At 37.6% G+C, this 21,749-nt stretch overlaps 1 protein-coding gene across 1 annotated transcript; it reads left to right on the forward strand.

Moving 5' to 3' along the window:
• Window positions 1–5,388: 5,388 nt before the first annotated feature.
• Window positions 5,389–21,199, forward strand: LOC139421554 (immunoglobulin gamma-1 heavy chain-like). The gene is given in 13 exon segments (XM_071172572.1): window positions 5,389–5,472; window positions 5,575–5,879; window positions 15,355–15,363; window positions 16,074–16,116; window positions 16,966–17,102; window positions 17,104–17,143; window positions 17,146–17,265; window positions 17,464–17,748; window positions 17,873–18,178; window positions 18,517–18,799; window positions 19,566–19,597; window positions 20,430–20,584; window positions 21,043–21,199. Coding segments are annotated over 13 exon segments (1,773 nt in total). The 5' UTR covers window positions 5,389–5,426; the 3' UTR covers window positions 21,055–21,199.
• Window positions 21,200–21,749: the final 550 nt, after the last annotated feature.

Genomic DNA, 21,749 nt, shown 5'->3' on the forward strand with positions numbered 1-21,749 from the left:
TAGATGACCTGGAGCCAGTGGGTCTGGCGACGAATATGTAGCGAGGGCCAGCCGACTAGAGCATACAGGTCGCAGTGGTGGGTGGTATAAGGTGCTTTAGTAACAAAGTGGATGGCACTGTGATAAACTGCATGCAGTTTGCTGAGTAGAGTATTGGAAGCCATTTTGTAGATGACATCGCTGAAGTCGAGGATCGGTAGGATAGTCAGTTTCACGAGGGTAAGTTTGGCGGCGTGAGTGAAGGAGGCTTTGTTGCGAAATAGAAAGCCGATTCTAGATTTGATTTTGGATTGGAGATGTTTGATATGAGTCTGGAAGGAGAGTGTTGTATTGCATTGAAGCTCGTTTGGAGGTTAGATAGTACAGTGTCCAAGGAAGGACACTATTACCAAAACATTACCTCATCCAATGGCATATATCAATTGTCAATTCTAGATACCCCCATCTCAAATACAACCCACCCCTGGACAAGCTCCCTGAGAGGAGTGAGCCTCTAGGTCATATACTATGAAAGACAAGTTTCGACATCAGAGGGGACATACAATGGTCGAAGACACTGCCATACCCCTCCCCCCAATGGGAAAAGAAGGGAGTGACTGGAGTACAGACATAGTGGAGCCCTTCACATGCTTTCACAGATATATTCATTATGAAGACAATGTTCAAAACTGACTTCTCCCTTTCTGATATTCTGCATATTACCAGACATGCAAAATAAAAACCTGACCTCTCCCCTCTCTGGGCCCCAAGTGACTTTTCCCTAGTAAAGCATATCATGAAAGTAAATAAAACATCTTATTTATCAATGTTAACTAACTAATTATGATTCAGCTACAACACATCTTACATGAAATAATAATTTATACCTCTTGGTGTTAGGGGGCACTCTTTTTAATTTTGGGATAAAAAAAATTCCCGTTTTAAACAAGATATGTTGTCACAAAAAGATGCTCGACTCTGCATATAATTGACAGCTTTGGATAGAAAACACTCTGACGTTTCCAAAACTGCAAAGATATTGTCTGTGAGTGCAACAAAACTGATGTTACAGGCGAAACCCAGATAGAAATCCAACCAGGAAGTGCCGCATTTTTTGAAACCGCCTCATGCAAATGACTCCTTATATGGCTGTGAACGATTCCACGTATTCCCCAAGGTGTCTACAGCATTGTGACGTCTTTTACCGCATTTCCGTTGAAGAATAGCTGTAAGGGACCATATTTAGCAAGTGGTCACATGGTGTCTCCCGCAGAAAATCTTGCGTAAAATACTGAGGTAGCCATTTTTCCAATCGCTTCTTATGAGAAACCAATTGCCTCGACGGATATATTATCCAATATATATGTTAAAAACACCTTAAGGATTGATCCTAAACAACGTTTGCCATGTTTCTGTCGATATTATGGAGCTAATTTGGAAAAAAGTTTGGCATTGTAGTGGTAGCATTTTCCAGTCGATTTCTCAGCCAAGCATGATGAACAAACGGGAGCTACTTTGCCTACAAAAATAATATTTTTGGAAAAAAGGAACATTTGCTATCTAACTGGGAGTCTCCTGGGTGAAAACATCCGAAGTTCTTCAAAGGTAAATTATTTAATTTGGTTGCTTTTCTTATTTTCGTGAAAATGTTGCCTGCTGCTATCACGATTTTTATGAATAGGAAAAGTTTCTAGGGGTATTTATGTCCGATGCGTTATGCTAATTCGTTTTAGGCTATGATTACGCTCCCGGATCCGGGATTGCTAGTCGCAAGACGTTAAAGAAAAAAAGTCTGCACGTTCAAAATAATGAAAAGTGCACATTTGTAAATCCCAAACTCTAAAAGTAACTGGAAAGGTAGATAGAAATGATGTGTGACATTGTGGTTACAATAAAGAATGTAAACAATATGCTGTGTTTTTATTTACTGTAGTGATGGACTGGAGGAATTTTGAAAACAGGTTTTCAAACACTTGTTTTTCACAACTGTAGCAGGTGTAACCCATCATGCAAATGTTTCTTATTAACAGGACAATGGACTTTTATTAGCCCGGCTACTGTTGTGAAAATCCCTCAACTTGCAAAGTATTCGATGCTTAAAAACCTGTTGGGGCAAGGCGTTCCCCTCAGGGAACTCCACCCCCCCGTTCAGCTGAAAAGGTGGCGCAGGGAATTCAAAAATATTCTTTAGAAATATTTAACTTCCACACATTAGTCCAATACCTCAAATGAAAGATAAACACCTTGTTCATCTACCCATCATGTCAGATTTTTTAAATGTTTTACAGCAAAAACACAACATATTTATTTAACATTTATGTTAGACCACCACCAAACCAAAGAAAAAACGCAGCCATTTTTTCCAGCCGAAGATAAAATCACAAAGCAGGATTAGAAATAAAATCAATCACTAACCTCTTGAAAATCTTCATCAAATGACAGTCATATGACATGTTACACAGTACATTTATGTTTTGTTCGATAATATGCATTTTATATCCAACAATCTCAGTTTACATTTACGCCATGTTCAGAAATTCCTCCAAAATATCCGGAGGAATTATAGAAAGCTACGCCAGATAACAGAAATACTCATCATAAACTTTGACTAAAGATACATGTTCTACATATAATTAAAGATACACTGGTTCTTAACTTCTCAGACGTAACAATATTTCTCTGCCATGTTGGAGTCAACAGAAATACAAAATTACAACATAAACATTCCCTTACCTTTGATGATCTTTCATCAGAATGTAGTGCAAGGAGTCCCAGTTCCACAATAAATTGTTGTTTTGTTCCACAATGTCCAATACTAGTGTCCAAGTAGCAGCATTTGCTATCACTTTCAGCTCACGTGCCCAAAAACTGACTTCTGGTCCAAGATAACTTGCATGAAAACTTCCAAACGATATATTCCAGGTCGAAAAAACTGGTCAAACTAAGTACAGAATCAATCTTCAGGATGTTATAATCATATATATCCAATAACGTTCCAACCGGATCATTTGTTTTCATCTGGGGCTGATTGGAACAGCCGTAGCACTCAGACAAATGCGCCACAGCAAAATGGCATTCTCTTGCGACACTGACTAGTTTCCCTCCCATTAGGTCAAAGTTCACAGCAAATGCTCCATTACACTTTCTACTGAATGAGGATATCTAGTGGAAGGCGTAGGAAGTGTTTCCAGATCCATAACTTGTTGGGAAGGGAGGGGGTGATGACGTCAAAGTTGCCCCAACTTTCAGACTTTCAAAACTTGTTTGGAAGATTGCCTGCCCTATGAGTTCTGTTATACTCACAGACATAATTCAAACAGTTTTAAAAACTTCAGAGTGTTTTCTATCCAATAGTAATAATGATATGCATATATTAGCAATCTAGGACAGAGTTTGATGCAGTTCATTATGGGCACGCAATTCATCCAAAGTGAAAATACTGCCCCCTATCCTTAAGAAGTTTTAAAAGTACTCTAAAGTGTTACATTTCTAACTCAAAAGAGCAGTACAGTATTTCTTCATCAACATCTTTATTTGTTTGTTAATAAAAATAACAAGATAAAAACATTCAAATGCGGATGTTTATATAAACTACTGTCATGACTTGGGGGAGGTTTTAAGACCCCCATAAACACCTTTCCCCCTTTTTCTCTCCACTCTACAGAATGGACTCTTGGAAAGCCCTTTTTAACAAAGAGAGAGTTTTGTAATATCAAAAGTTTGGGGAAAATAACAATCTTTAGGTAATCCAACCAGTTGAAAGTATGGTACCGTTGGTACTGAAAGAATATGATGTCAGTTCGGTTGTCATCTGAGACATTATTACTGATGATAGGACGACATAAACTGTATCTCGGAAAGTCTACACATTCTAGTTATCAGATTCACGTGGAATTCTTGTGCAATTTAAATGTTTAAATATAAAACTATTTGGGAAAAGATTAAATGTAATTTTAGCTTCTAAATGTGAGAATTGTTTTCATAAGTGAACTATGCTCACTCAGTGGCTCCGCCCAAGTGAACAGGCATTAGTTGTGAACTATGTAACACGCCCTTTTCTCCCCCACTACAAAAGCCATTGACAAAGTCAACTTCTTATGTTCCTGATGACGTGAGGACTGCTGTCCATATGTTTAAAAGGGCTAATATCAACGACAGAACTAAGCCAACCTCAGCGTGAGCTCTGGTTGCGAATGGTTGAACTACAACCTAACGAAATCAACATTGTGTTCCCGATGACGTGAGGACTGATGTCCGTACGTTTAAAAGGACGAATGTCAACGTGGAGGAAGAGGTAGGTATTTGTTTTATTTGACTGTGTAAAAAAATACACAATTATTTGTCTTTCTAAAATGAAACAATCAATTGCTAGATTTGAAACAAAAACATCCCTGTCATTGAACAACACACAATCTCTTTCATATTTTCTTAAAACAATAAATGCTAATTTACCAACATTTCTGAAAATGGATATAAAGTTTTGGAATTAAAACTCTTCAAATCCTCAAACTCTTCTATTGCTGCTCCTGCTGGCAGCTGCCTCCTGTGAGTCTCTCAGGATTTGGGGGAAGGAATGGATTGATAGATGTGTATTGTGGTGGTCTTGAACTCAGCCAGCCAAGTGTAATGGTTGTAAAGCTTGGAGAGTCTCCAAGCATCACCTGTAAGATCTCTGGGTATTCTGTTAGTGATAGCAGCATAAGCCTTACCACAGGTTGGGTTTGAAAGCCTGCAGGGAAGGCAATGGAGTGGATTTCACATATATGGGATGATGGAGATATCTACAAAAATGATGCACTGAAAAACAAGTTCAGCATTTCAAGAGATGCCTCCAGCAACTCTGTGTCTTTACAAGGGCAGAGCCTGCAACCTGAAGACACAGCTGTGTATTACTGTGTTCGATACCCTCCACTGTGATACAAACCAGCACCAGACCTGAACAAATACCCAGATACCCATGGGAGAATGGTGCAAGCACAACATAATATAAATGTATCTCCACACCAAGATATCAATGTAGTTAAGATTAATGCTCAGACTCAAAAAGGGTTAAATTATAATTTGATAAGTTAACCTTACAAAAAGTGTTAAATCCCATACACCATTAAAAGCTTTATGGAAATGTAAACCCAAATAAATTCTGAACTTTTGTTCCTGTGTTGCTGATCATTAACACATCATAATAAAAAAATTACAGTCAACATGTCTCATAAGTAAAATCTGAACTGCAGAGAGCAGAATAAAGGACATGGAGGAGAGAAAATCAACGAAAAGAGCAGAAGATCTCTCCCTCTCAGTCTCTATTTATGCCTCTAGGAGGCGATCTATGCAAAGTATCCCTCCCCTTCATCCCTTTATAATCAGACACTGAGCTCTGGTAATGTGTTTATAGGCAGTTTGGACTGACATGATAAAAAGTCCTGCACTAACCTGACTATCACAGAACAATGAGGACTGTCTTGATTTTTGTGCTCATGGTGGTGTCTGTAAAAAGTAAGTTACAATATTCTATATCAACAAGAACACATTTGTCAGAAATCCTCTGCTATTACTGATTATTTGTATGAATGTATTTTTGTTGTTTCATTTCTACAGGTGTTCAGAGTCAGATGCTGACTGAATCTGAATCAGTGGTTAAAACGTTTGAAGAATCCCACAAACTGACTTGCACATATTCTGGGTTTGGTGGCAACTATTGGAATGCTTGGATCAGGCAGGCTCCAGGGAAAGGGCTAGAATGGGTTGCAACAATTAGTGATTCAAGCAGTTATATCTACTACTCCCAGTCTATTCAGGGTCGGTTCACCATCTCCAGAGACAACAGCAAGCAGCAGGTGTATCTCCAGATGAACAGCCTGAAGACTGAAGACTCTGCTGTTTATTATTGTGCCAGAGACACAGTGACACATGAGGCTGCAGCACTGTACAAAAACTGATCCAGCACTTCTCTCACTGTGAGAGTCTGCGATTCTGATCTCCAGTATCTGTTTACATCAATCTGATGGCCCTACAAACACTATAGGAGAGTAGACATATCATACTCTTATTTATAACCGTCATTTACATGACTACTTGAAAAGCATAAAATATACCTGACAATCTGTCAAGATAACTGTATGAATATCCTCATGAAACTGTCACAGAAAATTTTAGAGCCATTCAAAGTCAGCTGACATTAGAAAATAACCCGAACAGGATCAATAATATATGCAGTCATTCAGTCAAATTAATTATCTAATGCAGATAAAACCATTCAGGCCTATCTGGTACTGTCTTTCAATTTGTTGAGCTTGTTTGAATGAATTCAAATGTCAAATTTCAGCTAACAAAATTAGTACAATATTGAATACAGAACCATGAAGGTCAATAATGTTATAGAAGTATAGATGGAACAAGAATATATGGTCTGGAACAAGTTAGATGGAACAAGTTTATTGCATTAATCCCAATAATGATGTTCCTGTGCTGTTCTGAGACAATGATGCCAATATCAACCTTGAAAGAAAATCTCTCCCTCTCAGTCTCTATTTAAACCTCTAGAGGGCGGGCTATGCAAAGTCTTCCTCCCCTTCATCTCTTTATAATCAGACAGTCAGCTCTGGTTTTCTCAATATAGTTAGCTAGGACTGACATTACAACAATACCTGCACTAACTATCCCTGATTAATGGAGCTTATGAAAAAGCCCTGGAGTGGATTGGGAGAATGAACGAAAGGCCAGTTCACTCTGATTGAGGACGTCTTCACAAGCACACAGTTATTGTAGGCCAAGAGGACTGCTGTTTATCATTGTACTCTCCAGTGGTGGATTTGGTACAGACGACACAGGCACCTGCCATTTGGAATGATGACATTTGCGTGATCGGTTTTCTATCGCTCATTTGCACGTCACGTCAATGATATCATGTCACCGTGTGGGACTGTGGGTCAATTAACCTTGTCGGGGTGGGCGCCCTGATTCTAGTTTGTGAGCTAGGCAGTCTACTGCCTGGGAAGGTGTCCCACTCAGAAGTACGAGATGGGGAGGGGGGCGGGGGTAGCTTGACCTCAGGTCTCCCCACTGGAAGCCTGAGGTAGGGGGAGCGGGGGAGTCTATCAAATAGCGCACCTCTAACTTTGTACAGTATGAATGCAATTAGTTATACAATTAGTTGTGCAATTTAGTTTCTGTTTCATGTTTGAAGTGCAATAGTGTAAAAATCAGGTTCTCTTCTTTATAAGTGTGTTATTCTATGTGTGTATTTGTGTGATATAGGATTTGTGCAATTTAGTTTTATTTGTGTGTTTTTTGTTAACAATAGGGTAATAGTGTAATAATTTGATTATCTTTTTTATTGTATATATGTATACTACAATATGTTTCTATTTGTCTTTGTTATTTCTTTTTGATATTTACGAGTCTTATTTTTGTATATATTTTGATATTTATATAGATTTAAATGTTATGATTATTTATTTGTGTTCCAAATGTCTGAATAAAAATTACAATTCAGGGGGGTGAACCCCCCGCTGAAGGGGGGGTTCGCCCCAGGGAGCCATACAAGCTAGAACCGCCACTGCTCGACAGACACACTGACTGAAGCTAGTGAAGCAGCTGTACAACATGGATAGGTGGGGTACTACTTCCTCTCAGGGACACACCACAGTCCAGCATGGATTCTATGACTGGACTACTGCTACTGATAACATGCCTGACAGGTGACAATGTTAATAAGTGTTGAATCAAGTCAAACAGATTGTGGAGATGACATAGGAATTAACATATATACTTTACTTGTTACACAGGTGTTAACAGTCAGACACTGACTGAGTCTGGACAAGTAGTTAAAAGCCTGGGGAACAACAAAAACTGACCTGTACTTATGCTGGAATCTCAACTAGCTCTAACTTTAGCTGGATCAGACAGGCTTCTGGAAAAGGATTGGAGTGGATAGCTTACATACAGTGCCTTGCGAAAGTATTCGTCCCCCTTGAACTTTGCGACCTTTTGCCACATTGCAGACTTCAAACATAAAGATATAAAACTGTATTTTTTTGTGAAGAATCAACAACAAGTGGGACACAATCATGAAGTGGAACGACATTTATTGGATATTTCAAACTTTTTTAACAAATCAAAAACTTAAAAATTGGCCGTGCAAAATTAAACTCTCTCCAGAAGTTCAGTGAGGATCTCTGAATGATCCAATGTTGACCTAAATGACTAATGATGATAAATACAATCCACCTGTGTGTAATCAAGTCTCCGTATAAATGCACCTGCACTGTGATAGTCTCAGAGGTCCGTTAAAAGCGCAGAGAGCATCATGAAGAACAAGGAACACACCAGGCAGGTCCGAGATACTGTTGTGAAGAAGTTTAAAGCCGGATTTGGATACAAAAAGATTTCCCAAGCTTTAAACATCCCAAGGAGCACTGTGCAAGCGATAATATTGAAATGGAAGGAGTATCAGACCACTCCAAATCTACCAAGACCTGGCCGTCCCTCTAAACTTTCAGCTCATACAAGGAGAAGACTGATCAGAGATGCAGCCAAGAGGCCCATGATCACTCTGGATGAACTGCAGAGATCTACAGCTGAGGTGGGAGACTCTGTCCATAGGACAACAATCAGTCGTATATTGCACAAATCTGGCCTTTATGGAAGAGTGGCAAGAAGAAAGACATTTCTTAAAGATATCCATAAAAAGTGTTGTTTAAAGTTTGCCACAAGCCACCTGGGAGACACACCAAACATGTGGAAGAAGGTGCTCTGGTCAGATGAAACCAAAATTGAACTTTTTGGCAACAATGCAAAACATTATGTTTGGCGTAAAAGCAAAACAGCTCATCACCCTGAACACACCATCCCCACTGTCAAACATGGTGGTGGCAGCATCATGGTTTGGGCCTGCTTTTCTTCAGCAGGGACAGGGAAGATGGTTAAAATTGATGGGAAGATGGATGGAGCCAAATACAGGACCATTCTGGAAGAAAACCTGATGGAGTTTGCAAAAGACCTGAGACTGGGACGGAGATTTGTCTTCCAACAAGACAATGATCCAAAACATAAAGCAAAATCTACAATGGAATGGTTCAAAAATAAACATATCCAGGTGTTAGAATGGCCAAGTCAAAGTCCAGACCTGAATCCAATCGAGAATCTGTGGAAAGAACTGAAAACTGCTGTTCACAAATGATCTCCATCCAACCTCACTGAGCTCGAGCTGTTTTGCAAGGAGGATTGGGAAAAAATGTCAGTCTCTCGATGTGCAAAACTGATAGAGACATACCCCAAGCAACTTACAGCTGTAATCGCAGCAAAAGGTGGCGCTACAAAGTATTAACTTAAGGGGGCTGAATAATTTTGCATGCCCAATTCTTCAGTTTTTGATTTGTTAAAAAAGTTTGAAATATCCAATAAATGTCGTTCCACTTCATGATTGTGTCCCACTTGTTGTTGATTCTTCACAAAAAAATACAGTTTTATATCTTTATGTTTGAAGCCTGAAATGTGGCAAAAGGTCGCAAAGTTCAAGGGGGCCGAATACTTTCGCAAGGCACTGTACCCTCGTAAAACTGACTATCCTTTCAATCCTTGACTTCGGCAATGTCATTTACAAATTAGCCAACACTCTACTCAGCAAATTGGATAGCACAGTGCCATCCGTATTTTCACCAAAGCTCCATACACTACCCACCATTGCGACCTGTATGCTCTCGCTGGCTGGTCGTCGCTACATATTCGTCGCCATACCCACTGTCTGTAAGTCTTTGCTAGGTAAAGCTCCGCCTTATCTCAGGTCACTGGTCACCTTAGCAACACCCACCCGTAGCAGTCGCTCCAGCAGGTATATTTCACTGGTCATCCCCAAAGCCAACACCTCGTTTTGCCACCTTTCCTTCCAGTTCTCTGCTGCCAATGACTGAAAGGAATTGCAAAAATCACTGAAGTTGGAGACTTATATCTCCCTCATCTCCCTCAACTTCAAGCATCGTCTGTCAGAGCAGCTTACCGATCGCTGCAGCTGTACACAGCCCATCCAAGCAACTACCTACCTCATCCCCTTATTTTTTTAGATGTTTTTTTTCTGCTCTTTTGCACACCAGTATTTGTACTTGCACATCCTCATCTGCACATCTATCACTCCAATGTTAATTGCTAAATTGTAATTATTTCGTCACTATGGACTATTTATTGCCTTACCTCCTTAGTTAATTTGCAAAAATAAATAAATTAGGGTGAAATTGTAGAAGGGCTGAAGACCCAGCTGTGTATTACTGTGTCAGATATAATGACACACAGTTGTATGAAGCAAAGCATGACCTGTACAAAAACAACAAAGATGTCTGGCCCATGAAACCATCGTTCCCTAAGGATTACCCTGTTCATATTGACACAGTCAAAATGGACACTTCCTGGGAATGTGAGATAAACTGTCTGAAAATATTTACATATAATTAGAATGATGAATAAATACATGCATCTGCATTCATATTTAAACCATAAATAACAGACATGTACATGTAAGTTCAAAACGATTTAATATTTATAAGCAGATTATGAGCAGATTTGTTAATGAAGTAAAACTATGTTTTTATTTTACGTGTCATTTTAGTGATAGAAATTATGACCATCCAAATGCACAAAATGTGCTTGAACACCTATTATTAATCAGAAAAGTAAAACCATTCATAATGATTCTGACTAAATAACAACTATTAAATGTTAAACCATTCATAATGATACTGACTAAATAACAACTATTAAAGGTTAAACCATTCATAATGATGCTAAATAACAACTATTAAAGGTTAAACCATTCATAATGATTCTGACTAAATAACAACTATTAAATGTTAAACCATTCATAATGATGCTGACTAAATAACAACTATTAAAGGTTAAACCATTCATAATGATGCTGACTAAATAACAACTATTAAAGGTTAAACCATTAATAATGATGCTGACTAAATAACAACTATTAAAGGTTAAACCATTAATAATGATGCTGACTAAATAACAACTATTAAAGGATAAACCATTCATAATGATACTGACTAAATAACAACTATTAAAGGTTAAATCACTCATAACGTTGTTGACTAAATAACAACTATTACATGTTAAACCATTCATAATGACACTGACTAAATAACAACTATTAAATGTTAAACCATTCATAATGATACTGACTAAATAACAAATATTAAAGGTTAAACCATTCATAATGATGCTGACTTAATAACAACTATTAAAGTTTAAACCATTCATAATGATGCTGACTAAATAACAACTATTAAATGTTAAACCATTCATAATGATACTGACTAAATAACAACTATTACATGTTAAACCATTCATAATGATACTGACTAAATAACAACTATTAAAGGTTAAACCATTCATTATGATGCTGACTAAATAACAACTATTAAAGGATAAACCATTCATAATGATACCGACTAAATAACAACTATTAAATGTTAAACCATTCATAATGACACTGACTAAATAACAACTATTAAAGGTTAAACCATTCATAATGATTCTGACTAAATAACAACTATTAAAGGTTAAACCATTCATAATGACACTGACTAAATAACAACTATTAAAGGTTAAACCATTCATAATGATGCTGACTAAATAACAACTATTACATGTTAAACAATTCATAATGATACTGACTAAATAACAACTATTAAAGGTTAAACCATTAATAATGATGCTGACTAAATAACAACTATTAAAGGATAAACCATTCATAATGATACTGACTAAATAACAAGTATTAAAGGTTAAATCACTCATAACGTTGTTGACTAAATAACAACTATTACATGTTAAACCATTCATAATGACAATGACTAAATAACAACTATTAAATGTTAAACCATTCATAATGATACTGACTAAATAACAACTATTAAAGGTTAAACCATTCATAATGATGCTGACTTAATAACAACTATTAAAGTTTAAACCATTCATAATGATGCTGACTTAATAACAACTATTAAAGTTTAAACCATTCATAATGATGCTGATTAAATAACAACTATTAAAGGTTAAACCATTCATTATGATGCTGACTAAATAACAACTATTAAAGGATAAACCATTCATAATGATACTGACTAAATAACAACTATTAAAGGTTAAACCATTCATAATGATACTGTCTAAATAACAACTATTAAAGGTTAAACCATTCATAATGATGCTGACTAAATAACAACTATTACATGTTAAACCATTCATAATGATTCTGACTAAATAACAACTATTAAAGGATAAACCATTCATAATGATACTGACTAAATAACAACTATTAATAAAGGTTAAACCATTAATAATGATGCTGACTAAATAACAACTATTAAATGTTAAACCATTCATAATGATGCTGACTAAATAACAACTATTAAAGGTTAAACCATTCATAATGACACTGACTAAATAACAACTATTAAAGGTTAAACCATTCATAGTGATGTTGACTAAATAACAACTATTAAAGGTTAAACCATTCATAATGATGCTGACTAAATAACAACTATTAAAGGTTAAACCATTCATAATGATACTGACTAAATAACAACTATTAAAGGTTAAACCATTCATAATGATGCTGACTAAATAACAACTGTTACATGTTAAACCATTCATAATGATTCTGACTAAATAACAACTATTAAAGGTTAAACCATTCATAATGACACTGACTAAATAACAACTATTAAAGGTTAAACCATTCATAATGATGCTGACTAAATAACAACTATTACATGTTAAACCATTCATAATGATACTGACTAAATAACAACTATTAAAGGTTAAACCATTAATAATGATGCTGACTAAATAACAACTATTAAAGGATAAACCATTCATAATGATACTGACTAAATAACAACTATTAAAGGTTAAATCACTCATAACGTTGTTGACTAAATAACAACTATTACATGTTAAACCATTCATAATGACACTGACTAAATAACAACTATTAAAGGTTAAACCATTCATAATGATACTGACTAAATAACAACTATTAAAGGTTAAACCATTCATAATGATGCTGACTTAATAACAACTATTAAAGTTTAAACCATTCATAATGATGCTGATTAAATAACAACTATTAAAGGTTAAACCATTCATTATGATGCTGACTAAATAGCAACTATTAAAGGATAAACCATTCATAATGATACTGACTAAATAACAACTATTAAAGGTTAAACCATTCAGAATGATACTGACTAAATAACAACTATTAAAGGTTAAACCATTCATAATGATGCTGACTAAATAACAACTATTACATGTTAAACCATTCATAATGATTCTGACTAAATAACAACTATTAAAGGATAAACCATTCATAATGATACTGACTAAATAACAACTATTAAAGGTTAAACCATTAATAATGATGCTGACTAAATAACAACTATTAAATGTTAAACCATTCATAATGATGCTGACTAAATAACAACTATTAAAGGTTAAACCATTCATAATGACACTGACTAAATAACAACTATTAAATGTTAAACCATTCATAATGATACTGACTAAATAACAACTATTAATAAAGGTTAAACTATTCATACTAATGCTGAATAAAGGACTTTGAATGAGTTGAATGAAAATATGATAAACCTTATTATAATGAAGGCTCATACATGTCTGTTACAGTTATAAAGCATTGTACCTACAGGATTTAGGTAAAATGTTCTAATTAAATGATGGTTAAAATATTCAAATAGATAAAAATAAATAATAGATATGTGTATGATCACCTATCCACAACCATCTGAATGTGTTGCTGTCCTCATAGAGCAGGTGTGTGGATCTGGTGGGAGGTTTTTGATATGGTGTGTATCACTGTGACTATACAGGGGCCACAGTGATATTACACCGTACAAAAACCCTTTGCTCCTGTATGGACACATCAACACTGAACAGGTCAAATCATCACACCCCAGGACAATGGTATCAATGTAACCCAAATGAAACCTCACCATAAACAGGATTTGGGCCATAGACATGATACTGGGTTTTATACTGCAACATAAGTCCAAAAATGTACAAACAACTGTTGCGAACTGACAATGGATACACCTTTAGTCAGAAACAGTAATACCAAACAATTAAGATTGATCCACCAAATCCAAGATGAATATGATACTGTAAGAGTCTTTAGTATTGTTGTATTATATTGTTTTATGCATGGTTTTATGTTTCTTATACCTCACTGAGAGCAGACAGAGTTGTATGGAATCCCTATGGAGATGTGAAGGAGGTGTTTTTGTGCTGGGGTATATCACTGTGATATTGGCTGGGGGGCACAGTGAAATGAGGCTGTACAAAAACCTCAGAGACAAAACCTGCATTATATCTGCATGAGGATTGGGACAATGGGGAGAAACCATACAATATTCTTGAAATGCTCGTCTGATATTGATATAACCCCATTGTAAATTGTTTTACATTTTTAAAGTATGTTTTGATGGAGTGATGTCATGACATGGACCTGAGCATGAGTTTTTAAAAGGTATTCAAAACTGAATTCACAACATCTGTCCTCATGTCACGATCGTCGTCCTCCTCGTCTGAGGAGTAGTAGTTGGAAGGATCGGAGGACCAAAATGCAGCGTGGTATGTGTTCATCGTGAATTTAATGAACAGAGAACACTTGAACAAACTATAAACGAATTACGACCGTGAAGCTATAATAAGAACTGTGCTGACACAAGCAACTAACATAGACAATCACCCACAACCCACAATGACAAAACAGGCTACCTACGTAAATATGGTTCCCAATCAGAGACAACGACTAACACCTGCCTCTGATTGAGAACCATATCAGCCCAAACACAGAAACAGACAAACTAGACATCCAACATAGAATGCCCACTCAGATCACACCCTGACCAAACAAAACATAGAAACATACAAAGCAAACCATGGTCAGGGTGTGATACCTCAAGAAATCAAGTGTTTGATCATATTGTGATATTGCATTTATTTTAATGTTTATTGGATTCAGTATCATGACTAAAGCGACCTATTTAGGTGCAGGGTTTTTGTACAGGCAGTGAATAGAGACATACCATTGTGATGCTTTTGACTACTGGGGTAATGTTGGGGAATAATCAGAATTAGTTGGTAACATAGGTAAGATGTTTTATATTCATCATATGTTTGTAAGTAACTTCTCATCAGAATGTGTTTGTATAATACTGTGGCGGGGTTGCAGTATCTGTTCTATGTCAAGACTAAGTTGCTTGGGCCGGAGAGAGGGGAGAGGTCAAGCGTGTATCTCTTGGCTCCACAATGTCTGTGTGCCAGTCAGTGTGTCTCTGTGATCTTGTCAAGATAGGATGGATTTGATATATGGCTGTTGATATGGAGGATTTGTTTATGGTTCTGAGTTTGAGAAAAGAAGATAGTTTAGGAGACAAAGCTGAACGATAAATTATGCCTATGCTGTCTGGATATGTGTGTCTCTGCTATAAAGGATCTCAGTTGCAATGTGTAAGGGACTCTCAGAGAATTCATTGATAGACACTGAATTGATCTGAGAGTCACAGGGTTGTGATAGAGCTCATATAATTAAAGATGGACTTTGTGATAACCAACTCTGACTTGTGTGTGGTTTGCTCTCATGATTTGGTAAATAGAGGACATTTCCACGACAGGTAAAGGGACACAAGTCACCGTCTCAACAGGTAAGCAAAGCTAAATGTATTATTTCCATAGAATGTTTAATTTTCCCATTCTATTTTGTGTGTAGAAATAACATATTTTGTCAAAATCATTGATCAGATGCAAAATGTCCTTGAATAGACCTGTTCATATTCCACTAAAGAAATTGTTTACCTCAATTTGCTTATTTCCTAGAAAGTAAAATAGTTCCTCATTTTCTAGGTTCTGCTGTTGTAGAATAATGCAGACGTTTGTTTCCTAAAGTCTTATAAATTGAAAACCATTCGGTTTAGTGATGGAGTTATCAAGATTAGTTGAAACCGATTGTTGTAAAGAGGGTGGTTTTTGTATTGCTTGGCATATGCCCTTGTCACACTGTGTATGGATACTTTGACTATTGGGGGAAAGGAACAATGGTCACAGTCTCATCGGGTAAGCCATTGTTTTTGTGAGTTTTATTAATGCAATCAAATTGTTGTAATTTGTAGATAAATCATTGTTTTATGGGGAAAAGTAGTCATTATTACTTGGATAATGTTGTTAGTGTAGCTCACCTAGGTAAGGCAGTATATTGTTTGTTCATCTGTCCACATATGTCGTTCATTTTTTGCAATTGATGTTTAATTAGATGATTATGTAGGCTTTGCTTTAGGTCAAAAATGCCAATGTGAAAACGAAAATGTAGGCTATTCATATGGGAGTCTAACACATAAACCGATTATAGGGTATAATAATAAGGCTCCATCTCAGCCTATATTGAATTGAGTGTTAATTGGCATCACCTTAGTCCATAAAAATAATTACATTAATATGTTTTATTAGAGGATCTTTTATTTTACACTTCTGTTTTCACTGGTAAATCTGTCTGCAATTGAATGTGTTAATGTATATTTAATTGTGCCTTCCTGTATTATACCTTTTCTAAAATGTTAATTCTATTCTACTGAGCCAGTTACTATGTTCGTATTCTTATCTTTTAGTATTTCTTATTGTTGTTGCATTGTTGAGAAGGAACTTGAAAGTACGTTTTTTTAGACAGTCTATTTGTATCCTACAACTAATAGAACTAGAAATGTAGTGGTACGTACACATCAAAGAATGCAAGAAAACCAACTTCATGGAATTAAATGGTGCCTTATAGTGCCAGATTAAATTAAATAGTAGTTATTAGGTTACAACTGTGTAATGACCATTTAAACATGGTAATTCCTAGTAGTTAAATGGTCATTTCTGTACATTCAAATCAAGTGTTACCTTTCTTTCAATCTTTCTTTCTTGCAGCAGCCACAGCCCCCCCTACTCTACTCATTCTTATGAACTGTGGAACCCCTTCTAACGACATCTACAGCATTGGTTGTGTCGCTAAAGGCTTTTCACCTTCCTCACTCACCTTCAAATGGACAGACGACAGCGGGGAGTGCGCTGACGGACTTTGTCCAATACCCAGCAGTCCAGAGCGGGAAACCTACACAGGAGTCAGTCAGCTTAGCGTGAAAAATAATGTCTGGGGAAAGTCAACGTCTTTCAGTTGTTCTGTGGAACATCCTGGAGTTATAAAGACAGCAGTCATCAATAAACCAGGTAAGATGTGATCATTATGTTGTATTTTTCTCTGAAGTTTGATCTATTTTTTAAAAGATTGCATTTGAATGTATGTGATGAAAACTATTTATGTTTAGAAAACCTGATTATAAAATGATATGTGGTGTTTACCCTGGATGTCTTTAAGGTAGTGGTTTAACTAACATGCAGACATTTTTTTTACTGCCTGCTACTCAGTCCCTAAGCTTCCAACAGTGTCTTTGCTGTCTGCGCCCATTGGCACCACCCAGTACTTGATGTGTATGATTGAAGATTTCGCCCCCAATAAAGTCACTGTCATCTGGAAGAATAATGATAAGGAGGTGAAGGGCCCGACCCCTACTGTAGGCCGACAGCCATCAGGCCTCTTTTCAGCCAGCAGTCTGCTGAAGGTCAACAACACTGATTGGAGCAACAAGGTCAAGTACAGCTGTGTGGTGCAGCACCAGGGACAACCCACCATCAAGACAATCTCTAAAACAGGTCCGTACATAGGAGAAGACTGTACTACAATTAATGTCATGTTCACATACAGTATATATATTATTTAGTGTAGTTCCTCATCAGTAATATGTCCTGCTTTTATACTGCTTCTCTCCCCTTTCAGAACCACTGACGGTGACTCTGAACCCACCGAGTGTGAAAAATGTGTTCATGGACAACCAAGCAGTGCTGGACTGTGTCATCTGTGGTACAGACCAGAACACAGTGGCTGGTACCACTATCACCTGGCAGGTCAACGGAAATAACGAGATGGAAAAAATCGTTGAATCAAAGGGCAACCTGAACAGCAGGGTCAGTACTCTGACCATAGACCAGACAAGGTGGACCAATGTGAACAAAGTCCAGTGTTCTGCCATGAAGAGTGGTGAAGACACACCGGTCATTCAGGACATCAGCTTCACCAAAGGAAGTAGGTCACTGAGACGTCTCAATGTGGTTGTGATAAGTGGTCACATACTCCAGGTTCTGGAGAGGGAGACACAGGATGTGCAGACATTTGCTCCAGCCCAGCGCTTACATACCTGAGTCAGCATATCAATTAATCATTAACTAATCATCACCTTTTGCTTAGTTGAATCAGGTGTGTTAGTGCTAGACCGAACAGAAACCTGAACACTTCTGTGTTGCTCCAGAACCAGGGTTAAGGACCACTAGGTTGATTTTAAACTGATATTCACATACTGGTTTTCATACGTACCTACACATACATGAGTGTAACGTTTCTCCTTAAAATCAATCCTCTTGTAGGTCGAGCCCCTTCAGTGTCCATCCACCTTCTCCCGGAGGAAGACACCAAGAAGAAGGGGGATGTGACTCTGGTGTGCCTGGTGGTCAGCCCGTCTCTCTGTGACGTCTACATCATGTGGAAGGAGGACAGCAGTGAGTACCAGGATGGGGTCACCAGCCCTCCTCAGAAAACCCTGGAAGGCAACTACTCTGTCACCAGTGTCTTCACCGTCAAAACAAATAAGTGGGAGGGAAACTCGGTTTTCACATGTGCCATCAAGCACGGCTCGGACAACAACACAGCACTTTTTTTTTTCATTTCTTTTTTTTCACCTTTATTTAACCAGGTAGGCTAGTTGAGAACAAGTTCTCATTTGCAACTGCGACCTGACCAAGATAAAGCATAGCAGTGTGAACAAACAACACAGAGTTACACATGGAGTAAACAATTAACAAGTCAATAACACAGTAGAAAAAAGAGAGTCTATATACATTGTGTGCAAAAGGCACGAGGAGGTAGGCGAATAATTACAATTTTGTAGATTAACACTGGAGTGATAAATGATCAGATGGTCATGTACAGGTAGAGATATTGGTGTTCAAAAGAGCAGAAAAGTAAATAAACGAAAACAGTATGGGGATGAGGTAGGTAAAAATGGGTGGGCTATTTACCGATAGACTATGTACAGCTGCAGCGATCGGTTAGCTGCTCAGATAGCAGATGTTTGAAGTTGGTGAGGGAGATAAAAGTCTCCAACTTCAGCGATTTTTGCAATTCGTTCCAGTCACAGGCAGCAGAGAACTGGAACGAAAGGCGGCCAAATGAGGTGTTGGCTTTAGGGATGATCAGTGAGATACACCTGCTGGAGCGCGTGCTACGGGTGGGTGTTGCCATCGTGACCAGAGAACTGAGATAAGGCGGAGCTTTACCTAGCATGGACTTGTAGATGACCTGGAGCCAGTGGGTCTGGCGACGAATATGTAGCGAGGGCCAGCCGACTAGAGCATACAGGTCGCAGTGGTGGGTGGTATAAGTTGCTTTAGTGACAAAACGGATGGCACTGTGATAAACTGCAGGAGAGGAGTGTGTCAAAGTCCATGGGTAACTCATGTGAAGACAAGTGATGTTTTAACCTGTGTGTTGTGTCGTTGTGTCTCCTTATTGACTCCTCTGTGGGTCAGAATAGCCAATTACAACGTGTATCCCCTGTTATCCTCTATGATGTTTTCATTGTTGTCCTTGTTGAGTTAAAGTTAACATGTTAGTGTTGTCATTGTTTTGTTGACTGTAAGCATATTGCCAATTGTGATATTGTCCAGTCTAATGTGGTGTAAAATGTCAGTGCTATTGCAGTCTTGTGTTGCCGTTGTTGTCCTTTGTCATTGTTCAATGTGTCTTCTTAATGTGGAGGCTGGCTAATAAACAATACCGCATATGAGATCACATGGTTTGATGTTCGTATATCAATTGCTTAAAGTCTTAGAAAATATACTGGTCTACTGTACATCAAACATAATGAAGACAATTGTCATGAAAAGACAACAGTACTAAATAGCCCACATAGTAGTATTATGCTTCCAGTAAGGTGGTCATGGATGTACTATTTAGTGTATTGGTGTAGTTTGACATAATGTGAGTGGGTGTGCATGATAATATTAGGCCAAGATATGAGTCTGCACAGATCAGTTTTATGTGTTCTCTGTGGGTTGATGTGTGTGTCTGTGTGTGTACATGTCATTTGAACTCAATTAGCTGTATTTGTTAGAATATGATAAAGACTAATACAATACAGGTTTACAATACACAGACGCACATGAACACGCATGAACACATACAAACACACATGAACACACAGACACACACACACAAACACACACACACAGACACAAGTATACATACGTTCCTCACCACCTGTCTCTCTCCCTGTTCTCAGCGAACATCCTACTGACTGAGCCTGAGGCGGGCTTTGCTCTGAGCTGCACGGACAACGTTGAGGATGATTTCAGCAGCCTGTGGTCCACCACCTCCTCCTTTATCATCCTCTTTCTTCTCTCCCTCACCTACAGCACAGTACTCAGCCTGGTCAAGGTACTGACACCACTTATTTTACATGATTGTAGACTTCTGATGAAGGCCATTGGCAGCTGAAACGTCACAATTAAGTGTGAGCATTTCACTACACTAGCAATAACATCTGCTAAATATGTGTTTTTTTTACCTTTATTTAACTAGGCAAGTCAGTTAAGAACAAATTCTTATTTTCAATGACGGCCTAGGAACAGTGGGTTAACTGCCTGTTCAGGGGCAGAACAACAGATTTGTACCTTGTCAGCTCGGGGATTTCAACTTGCAACCTTTCAGTTACTAGTCCAACGCTCTAATCACTAGGCTACCCTGCCGACCAATAACATCTGATTTGATTTGATTGAGAGCGAGAGTTGCTCCTTACTGAGGAGAAACTCTTTGTGAGCCAAAGGTAACCCACGTTGTTCCACCTTGCTGTCTGTTTATTGTAATAACCTATATCTGTCTCTGCCTCTTTGCAGATGAAGCAGTGAAGAACACATGATGGACTGCAGAGATAGATGTGTCTAAATTAGAAAGATGGTTATGGCACAGTGTTCTTCAGTAATAATGTTATGTATATATCCAATTCATTATTGATTATGATTGATTCATTTTGTTGATCTCAATATTATGCAAGCATTGTGGTAATGTGTTATTTCTCCTTCTTTGATTTCTATTGTACACAATCTTTAAATCTAAGTGTATCCTCTGATGTCTCTGTGATCTTTTTCACTGTAATAAAGTCTAAGATTTAGCTAGTCATTGTCTTTTTACTGAGACATTCACTGGATACTAATCCTGGGAGATATCCAAAAACATTACTGATTTCTGCTGGGAGAGTTTCTGCTTGGCAGAGTTTTCTATGGAGACAAGTTACAGCTGTATTCCCTCCCAGGACAGATTTAAACAACGTTGGGCTATATCTGTAATACTCAACTAAGACTTAAACATTCTGTTATCAGTTGATCTGAGGTGGTTTCTTGGTTTTCTAACTTGTCTAATAACAGTGTCATGCAAAAGCAGCTTCCTCTCTCTCTATCCCCTTGATACCACACCGGTGGCACTGAAACTGTCCAGCAACTGCCAGGGCCACAAATACACTTCCTTGAAAGAAGAGAAACACTGCATGTACGATAGCAACGCAACGCAACGCACACACACACACACACACACACACACACACACA

Source organism: Oncorhynchus clarkii, chromosome 12 (assembly GCF_045791955.1).
Source record: "Oncorhynchus clarkii lewisi isolate Uvic-CL-2024 chromosome 12, UVic_Ocla_1.0, whole genome shotgun sequence".
Taxonomy (NCBI): domain Eukaryota; kingdom Metazoa; phylum Chordata; class Actinopteri; order Salmoniformes; family Salmonidae; genus Oncorhynchus; species Oncorhynchus clarkii.